This window comes from Lissotriton vulgaris, chromosome 4_1, assembly GCF_964263255.1.
Source record: "Lissotriton vulgaris chromosome 4_1, aLisVul1.2, whole genome shotgun sequence".
Classification (NCBI taxonomy): domain Eukaryota; kingdom Metazoa; phylum Chordata; class Amphibia; order Caudata; family Salamandridae; genus Lissotriton; species Lissotriton vulgaris.
The window spans coordinates 2,140,711,648-2,140,721,750 of NC_141691.1; the positions used below are offsets into that span (position 1 = coordinate 2,140,711,648).

The window sequence follows — 10,103 nt, forward strand, 5'->3', positions numbered from 1 at the left end:
AAATTCTATGTCTAATAACTTTGGCGTTTGTGGACGGAACCGGCTGCAATTTTCAGGAAAATGGCACATTTTGTTTCTGAGCAGCCCCTGAAAATTTGGTGGGGTTTCGTCAAGGGGGGGCCGAGAAAAAAGGGGGGTCCCAAAACGCGTTTTTCCCATTCATTTTTCCATAGGGCCTTTGGCCTCACTTTTAGCTCGAACGGCTGAATGGATTTGCACGAAACTTGGCAAAATTGTAGGGACTGTTAGCCCGATGTGCCTTTGCTAGGTCTCAATATATGTGCTTCAGTGGATTTTGAGAAATTAACGTTTAAATCAAGATATATATCTGTAACAGCGCTCCGGGCAGCGATCCGGTCCGCTTACTTTTCGCTTATCGGAACTTTGCGCGCAGAAAGCTGATTGGCTCTCCGGTGTCTGTCAACATTCTAAACAGTCCGGAGCGGCCGCCATCTTGTCTCTCGGTAGGATCGAGAGAGAAGAAGAGGTGAAAAACGAAAGGGGAATTTAATGAAAGGGGGCAAGGTATCCCCCTCTTGACCCCCTAGGATTGTTGTTGGGGTTATTAAAGGGTCCCGTGGGGAAAATAAAAAAAAAATTATTTTTCACGGTAGAAGCGTTTCCCGGGGCGCGAACTGGGCCGCAAACTGGTAGCGAAACGAGAATTCGCCATTTTGTGCTTCGTTTTAATTGTTTAGAGACAAAAATTATCGCCGCACATCGGCCACAATGCATGAATATCGTTGAAAAGTCAGCGATATTCATGCATTATCCAGCAAATGCTCTTAGCCGTGTTATCCACCTTCCATTGGATAACATGGCTAAAAACTGCTCTGTGCGTGTTTTTTTTTTTTTTTGTTTTTTTTGCTGCGTGACGTTTGTTAACGTTCGATTCGATGGAAATCAGGAAGTGGTGACCACCATTTTGTCACTGCGAGTAAATATTTTGTTATAAATGAATCCTTATTGATAAACATTGTCTGCGCCATCTTGCGTTTTGTCCAATGCCACAATTTTGTCGTGCACGGCAGCCATTTTAGATGCCTTGACCAGGGCCACTCTCTGCACGCCGCCGATTCTCAGCATGGCTCCCCACCCTCGCACGCATCTCCCCCACGCAATGGTCACCCCCGCTCTCTCTCTCATGCATGGGCCATATACTTCCCCCCATCTGCGCTGCTCTTCTCTGAGAATCACACCCTGTGCCTGCCCGACACCTCCCTTTCACCCTATTCACTACCGCACCCTCTGACACTCCTCTTCCTCTGTGTCCGATTGTCCAGGCCGGACCTAGGCTATCACGTAGCCCTGCGAATGTAGTTTATGACCCCAGCTGTAGAGTATCCAGACATGCCAACCCTCCCGATTCAGGCGTGAGACTACTGATTTCAGTGCTAGTCTTTCGCTTCCTGATTCCTGCAAGGAAAAACCCGGGGGCATATTACCAACAACTAGCGGTAATTTTGTCTCTAACTTGTTTAGAGACAAAAATTATCGTTGCACATCGGCGAATTATATCGCACATAAACTTGCTATTAGCAAGGTTTATCGCAAATGCGATAAAAAACGGCCGCAATGCATGAATATCGTTGAAAAGTCAGCGATATTCATGCATTATCCAGCAAATGCTCTTAGCCATGTTATCCACTTCCCATTGGATAACATGGCTAAAACTGCTCAGGGCAGGTGTTAGGTTTTGGAGATATTCGCTCTTAGCGCGAATATCTCCAAAAGTTGGTAATAGGAGATAGCGATGGTTAGGGACTGTTTCCAGTCGCTAAAATCTTGGCACGCCCACTTTGCATGTCATTAGTGATAAATATCACTGATATGCAAAGCGGGGCTCAAGATGGTCGCTATCTCCTTTTAGCTGTCACTAACTGGTGTTAGCGACAGCTTGGTAATAGGGAGATAATTTTATCTCTTTTTTTTTGGCTTTTAAAGCCAAAAAAGTGGAAATAAACCCCCTTGATAATATGCCCCATGATTTCTCGGGGGTTTTAGCTGACAGGGCTTGGTATTGTGTTACGTGCTAATTCTTCCAGGAAACGTCAGAGGGTCGATGCAGGGGTTATAGAAGGGGTGATAAACCATTTAAGCCTCATGAACAAGCGCATGGTCTTTTAAAGATTTGTGAAGTACTCGGGGCGGCTGTGTGTGTGTGCCCTCTTTCAGGAGCGGGCAGGGGGCACTGCCAGCAACTTGCCAGGCCAGGCAGTGTTCAACACGTGCATCACCCTTTCTCTGCCTGCTATTGCGCTCCATGCTTCGGAAAGGTAAGAAAAAGAATGTGCATTTGAGTTTGAAATGTCCGATCTTGTAGCAGTACACTTGCAAAGCCCACACATGACAATAACCCGATTCAAGGCCCCATTCATCCGATTTTTTAAACATATATAGCACTCCAACAAAGTTAGATTTTAAAACTTTATTAACATTTAACTATAACGAACGCAACAAAAACTGTAAATATATTTAACCATTTTTTGAAATTAACCAGAACTATAACGATAACAACAACAAGAACAATATTATAACTTTTATGCCTAAATTACACAAACATTTAGCTAATCTGCTAAAGGGGGGAGTCGCCATTTCTTTACAATAATCAATAATGAAAAATCCACATCAATAGGGTTGTCCGTTTTCTCGATGCAGCACTATAGTGCAACATAGACAGCACCTGGGGTGTCAAGAGTGAACAGGTCTTTCTTTGTTCCTTAAGATGTTATTTGTGTCAACCTCTTCCGAGAATGCTGATGCGTTAGGGATTTCCTTGTGACAGCTGCTTCATAGACAGACGATATCTTTGTTAAGTCATTAGTGTTAAGTGTGTCTGAAACTCCAGTGCCCTTCTGTTTTACTTTCCACAGACACTACAGAGTTTTGTGTGTTGTTCTTCTGAGCGACAATTATTCCAGAGGTTTCAGGTTTACTTGTTTTGTCCTGCAGTGAGTTAACAGCTTTAGAGACTTCATGTTTATTTGCTATGTCCTGCTGTTCGTCAACTGCTTCAGAGACGTCAGCCTCATTTGTTATGTTTGACTAGATCCTGGACCTGCCCGGCCGCGCCCAAAATGGCGCCGGTGTAAATGGGACTCGTAACTGCTTGTTGTGTACTGGTTGCCCAATCTTGATATCACGAGATACATATGCAGTTTTGAAGCACATGGCGGAGGCTCGTCTACTGTAGTGGGGCGCCCCTTTATCGTTTCAGTCGCCATTCCGCCCGCTTTTGCTACACTGTGCATTTTCCGCCATTCAGCTGTTTACCGCCCGCTCTTACGGCTACAGCGTCTCGCTCACCATGTAGTTGAGTTGCTCCCACTCTTGCTGTGCAGCGATAGGCGGCTTCCACAGGACTCTTAAAATGGCGGCCGGCTCTTCGGATTTGGGCCTGGTCCGGTACAATGGCCCTGGGACACCTTGGAACTCGGACGCTTGTCTGCCATGGCTTGGGTTCCATTCTCGAAAGCGTCCCCTCAGCCTTGAAGATTGTACAAAAGTCTTGGGGGCCGTCGACTCCCGCAGGCTTCCGGTGGGGAGCGGCTGCCATGATTGCTTGCGAAATGGCCATGACGGAGCTACGAGATGGTGGTGCTCTCATGGTGACGCCAGCTTCAGTCTGAAACATCCAGAAACAAGGTGGGGCTTTCATCGTTTGGGAAAAAAAATGTTTTAATCCAATGAAAAGTGTTATTTTTAGGTCACATGACCTAGTCTTACATCATTAGGAAAAGAAAAGTAAAATGAACCAATGAAAAGTTTTATTAACAAGTCACATGACCTGTTATGCTTACGTTACGCGCTGCGCGGCGCGCTCTGGATCGTTTCCGGGAAGCTGCGCCTTGCGCACCGGAGCACTTCCGGGTGCGCTAACGCGTCGCGTCATATGACGCATTACGCGACAATGCAGGTCCAGAATATAGTCAAAATGTCTCCACCAACCAGCGGTCGGAATACAACCGCTTTCAGCAGTCCAAAAAGTTCGGTTAAATCTTAAGAGCGGGAGCAACTCAACTACATGGTGAGCGAGACGTTGTAGTCGCAAGAGCGGGCGGTAAACAGCTGAATGGCGGAAGAGGCACAGAGTACCAAAAGCGGGCGGAATGGCAACTAAAACGGTAAAGGGGCGCCCCACGACAGCGTGTCTTCAGGTCAAACGGATTGTGGGACAAGGTCCAGAATGGAAGATTCTTCAAAAGGGAAAAAATTCCGCCGGACCCCGGGAGCCGGCCGCCTATGCCGGGGGCGATCTCAGGCGTCACCAGGGCAACACGACTTGGGGAGGGGGCAGGAGCCAAGCGCCCCCTCTCAGTCCGCGCCATCTCACCGCCTCTCGGGGGCCTCCGTCAAGCGGTTTAGGGAGGCACCGTATCACATTGTTTTCCAATGCAGTCAGGTCCACAAATGGACCCCACTTACTTTGAATAGTGAAGCTGCAGCAGGTGCAAATAAGGTTTAAACAGTGTTACAAGAGCTGCTTCGAACTCTGAAGTATGGCACTCAACAACCAGGACTTATGCCATTTGTGTAAGGCAGTGACATGGAAGCAACTTAGGGACTAAAAGCATGAACGAACATTCACGTATGAAAATCTTATTTGGGGAAGGGGTAGAATCCAAACGCCCCCTGCCAGTTCGCGCCACTACACCGTATGTGGAAAATCTGAAGCCATCGTTCTACAAACTCTCAACGCTTGCTATCAGTGCATGAGTTTCATGCTCGATCGATTGAGCTAGCCGGATCGGGCAATAAAAAGTATAAAATAGTTATGTAAATAGTTATTTAATAAAATGTTTTACTCTGTTTCTTTGCTGGTGTGTTGTGTATATTTATAATATTTGCATAGGGTTTGTCGTTATTTTGGGCGGGGTGGGTGGCGGAGTCGAGCTGTCTTGCAGCCCTCATGGTGTGGAGCTCAGTTCATTTCACTATTTTCGTATTTCTCATGAAGGGTTGTTCCTAATGTTTGTATTTTACTGAGGTCAAAAAGAGATCGAATTAGTGGTCTACTGATTTTGCTCGATTACTTTTATTTTTTTACACGATTTTTCACTATCTGCAAAGATTAAACAGAGTATTGTGACTTTGTGCTTGTTTGTAAATAGAGAATGATCCAAAGAGAACCAATTGTAAAACAGTAAATGCTTGGATAATAATCAATCAAATGGAGAGACAAGCAAGTACGACGGATTACAACGGGGGCAAAGGTCTGCGTTAACTACCGTTCACTATCTGCAAAGAGAGAGTACTACTAAGAGAAAAGAGGGGAGTGGGGGGGGGGCGTTCAAAGCACATCAGCGTGCATAAATACAAAATGTTTTTACTGATCACGTACTTGACATTTGACAGCTTTTGATATTAGCTTTTAAAAAACCATTGAAATTCAATGAAAAAACCATAGGTTATAGTCCATATATAGTTAGGAATTTGCATTTACAAAACCTTGAAAATTCAATGAAAAAACCATTGGTTTTAGGCCATATATAGTTAGGGATTTGCATTTACAAAACCTTATTTTACTCGCATAAAACCATTGAAATTCCATATATAGTTAGATGCGCTAACTATATATCGCGCACCCGCAATCCACTGCTGATGATGTCACATATTACATCATTCATGACATGGTCAGTGACATCACTGATGACATCACTGATGACATCACTCATGTGATAATACAATGAACCTCTTCAGACTCTAATATAACCTTACATACACTCAGTATAAACAGACACTCACAGACTGTCACTCATCCATGGAGTTACTCACACACCTAGTCAGTCATGCAAAGAATCAATCACACCTCCATTTCCTCAACTATACAGTTATACACACCTTACTTATTCAAACATATTCTAACACATATTTACTCTCTTATACAATCCCTGATACAAGCTCACAGTGATCCATACAGCCACTCACACATTCACTGGCTCTTATCCACAGTTATTTATATATGTCAACTCTCACATGTATTGTGTTTTACATACGTATTTACTTGCACATGTAGCACTGAGATATCCATTCACTCACCAACACACCCATGCACAGTCAACCGCCCATATAGCTGTTTCCACATGCACTCTTGAATTCATACACCTAGTGAATCAACTGCTTACACATCTATGCAGAGAGTCACACACCTCCCAGCCACCCACACACACACTCAGCCTCCCATTCAAATACTTGGGCAACCAATCAATAACCCATATAGCCACTCTTATAGCTACTGATCAACACATGCAGCAGCTTACACAACAACAGACATACTGATGCACAAATTAAGACAGTTTAGTCACTAACCCATGCACTCAGTGAGACACATTTAATCACTCTTTCATACAGTCAGTCATGCACCTACTAAATTCTTCATCCAGACACTTATACATCCACTCATTCTTCAATATGTAAAACATATTTAAACTTTACAGAAACATAGTCACTGGATGTTGTCATCAGTGATGTCATCAGTGATGTCACTGACCATGTCATGAATGATGTAATATGTGACATCATCAGCAGTGGATTGCGGGTGCGCGATATATAGTTAGCGCATCTAACTATATATGGAATTTCAATGGTTTTATGCGAGTAAAATAAGGTTTTGTAAATGCAAATCCCTAACTATATATGGCCTAAAACCAATGGTTTTTTCATTGAATTTTCAAGGTTTTGTAAATGCAAATTCCTAACTATATATGGACTATAACCTATGGTTTTTTCATTGAATATATATATATATATATATATATATATATATATATATATATATATATATATATATATATATATATATATATATATATATATATATATATATATATATATATATATATATATATGCACATTCTTTGTCCTTAAGGTCACTGATACCTACATGACAGTTACTAATGCAAAATCAGAAAGGTATTGATTATGTACTTCTCTCCCTCCAGGTCTTGATAAACCACCAATTGGGCGCAGAGACTACGTGTTGAACTACATTTTAGGTACATACACACCTATAGTTCACAGTTTTTGTATAATGCTCTTTCATATATACATCCATGTGAGTAAGGTGGGGAATTTTGTGCATTTCCCGTCCTGAAGAAGGAGTTTCGCACTCAGAAACATGTTCATGTCGAAGCACTACAGAGGTTAATGTACATAATTATACATCAGTAACCTCACACTGCACCCTTTTTAATAATACCATCCAGGGGATTAATTAAAGTCTTTTTTCCCCATGAGCCAGGTGTTTTTTAACTATCACCTTCACCACTCCACCACACACATAGAATACCCCACACACATCCACACATAGTCCACAGCAAGTGCTCCCACGTAGTCGTCGGTTGTAGCACGCCGCTTCCCGTAGAGGGGCGCGAAGACCCCAATGATGAAGCATGACACCAAGGGGCCTGTTGGTGTGTGAGGGGTATTTAAACAACACGATGTGCTCCCCACCACAGTAGGGACCACCACCCCCTCCTTAGTGGATTCCACTTTGTTTACTTAGTACTCAGAAGTAGACAGTGAAGATGCAGATCAGAAACTAGCCAAGAGGAGAGAATTAAAGGCTAACTCTTGGCTATAAAAAGGAATAGATCTGAGATGGGCTTAGGACTTTTCTCAGGTGGCAGCAAAATAAAAAATAGGGAGAAAGATGAAGCTTTTGACCCTACAATCCCCAAAGAGATTGTCCCCAAATGCACGGAGGGTAATGTTATCACCAAAGGGTTCACAGTCTTTGAGAGAGCCTATAGCACCAAGAAACGTAGCCAACAGTATTGGGGCTCTCTTCTTTGGGAGCTACTCTCAGGAAAGTGTAGGGATAGGCTGCTGACACTGAATGAGACAGATGCTGAGTCCTATGACCTCATGAAGGATACCCTGGTTGAGGGCTTTGGACTTATCATTGACCCAGTGGTCTGCCTCCTTCCCAATTTCTTGAGGAGAAAGTGGACCTGGGTCTGCCAGGTACTGATGTAGTTTCTCAGGAACACAATCACTCCACAGTTGCTCTTTCATAATACGTTTATAAAAATCCCCACAATCAAAAACTGAGTACAAAGGAAAGAATGGGGATCCCAAAAAGGCAAGGTGTCACAACTGTTGGAATACTGGACACCAATTGGAAACTCTGCTGTCCCAAAAGAATCCTCCTAGTCCTGCACCGGTTAGCAACGCAAAAAAAGTCTCCAGGGGGGATCCTTAGTGTGCCGGACCAATTCAGAGTGCACACATAAGCTGCACTAGTCTCTGAGGCTGGAATGGACCTTGCAACCTTAGCGGTTTGGCCTACTAATTTGGAAAAATACCCACAGCATCCCTTGAATAATGGGACTAGGGTATAAGCCCTGCAGGAAACAGGTGCCAGCGTCCCCATGGTGACAGAGAAACTGATTTCTCCAGGACACTACCTGTAGGATAGTGTCTCTTTTGAGATGGTTAGCCCCCAATATTTGCCTGATGCCTGATGGGATTTCAAACTGTAAGAGGACTGGGTCCCTTCTAACCAAACATTCTGGAGCGGACGGTTCCCTCAGAGCTACTTACTATCTGCCTCTGATTCATCTTGTGGACTCTTTGGCATTTGTGTCTCTTCAGACTTTGGGGCCTTGTTAACTCCCGGATCAACTCCTTGCGTGTCGATGGCTGCCTCAGTATTGGACCTGAAGGAAACACAAACAGAACAAGGAGTGAGGCAACGCGAGATGATACTTCAGGAAGGGCACACTCACCAATTTCAATTTGGCAACATTCACCTTGGATTTAGACTGGACGCCTGCTCCATGCTAGGGCTGTCTGTTAGTAATCCACCTGGAAAATAAAGTCACTCATTATTTTTACTAAACTAATAATTAATAATAATAATAATAATTCCAGACATGTAAAGTGCAACGTGTCACCACTAGGGGTCTGAAGGCGCTGGGGGCTGTCAGTGAGATTAAATGAGCTATTGCCCAGAGTCACATGATGCTGAGCTGAGCTGAGCTGAGCTGAGCTGAGCTGAGCTGCCGCCGGCGATCGAACCGTGAGACCAGGGCTCCAGAGTCAGCGGCTCTGGTCACGGCTCAGGTAACTGTGCCACACCTCACCCATGACCGACAATGGAGACTGAACACTTAACATAACTGTAACATGTCAAAGTAAAAGAATCTTGAACACTTGCATGAAACCACCACAGCCTCGTTCTCTCATTCTGGTCAGTTGAAAATGTACCTGTTCAAGGTTCTGTTAGGAAAGCATTGTACCTCAAGGAGAGCTGGTCAACCATGCACATTTCCCGTTCTGGATTTTTTAAGAGAAAGCTTCTACTTTGTCTTAACAATTGAATATTCATAAGGGAAATACAATGTAAGTAGGGTTATATTTAAAGGTCAACAGATTCTGAAAGAAATAAAGTACAGTTTGATATTTTCTGGATCTGTCGTTGTGGGTTTGGGAAACATAATTGAGTCTGACTGCTAATTCTCCTTTGGTTTGCAACGCCTTTGCTCTGATATGACCAAGGAGCCATACTCTTGCAAACCTCCTAATCTTGCATTAGTTATATTAGTTGCTGATTAAAGCCTGTTACAGTAACCCAAGACCTAGCAAAGCAGATACAGGGGGTAACTAACATCTAATGGTGACACATGGTCCTGCTTGTTACTTCTGTAATGGTTATAAAAAGACACATTTAGAGGTCTATGAATGAAGTAGAGGACCAGGACACTCTGAGTATGACACATAACACTCATCTAATTAGTAGTAAATGGCTGCACCAACTTCTCTAGCTTGATTTTGTGATGCCCTAAGATACCACCATTATACTATACAGCATTCTATCTTATAGTATCCATTTTAGTGTGATAATGGTTATCGCAGGTGACGTGGCTAAGGAGCTCAACATTCCCCTTTTGCTGCACGTGAAATATGCTCAGCTAAGGATCCTCTGCAAAGGGAACAAGATAAAAACTGTGCTCACACCCTACAATTCCAAAGCTTCAGGAGCTGTTGGCAGAGTATGTGCTGGCCCATCCTTCAGATGAGGAAAACAGCCCTGACATCCAGGGTGAAATGAGTGACGAGGAAGACCCGAACTTGCCCCCACTTGAAGGAGAGGTGACAAC

The 10,103-nt window shown here is 43.7% G+C and overlaps 1 protein-coding gene across 1 annotated transcript in view; it reads right to left on the reverse strand.

Annotated features, from left to right (window-relative positions):
- The window catches only part of LOC147725250 (GTPase IMAP family member 8-like), a 53,746-nt gene extending 45,090 nt beyond the window's left edge, over window positions 1-8,656 (reverse strand). The window contains exon 1 of the mRNA XM_086966561.1: window positions 8,545-8,656. Coding sequence (XP_086822687.1) covers window positions 8,545-8,581 — 37 coding nt within the window. The 5' untranslated portion in view covers window positions 8,582-8,656. The remainder of the gene's footprint in view (window positions 1-8,544) is intronic.
- Window positions 8,657-10,103: the final 1,447 nt, after the last annotated feature.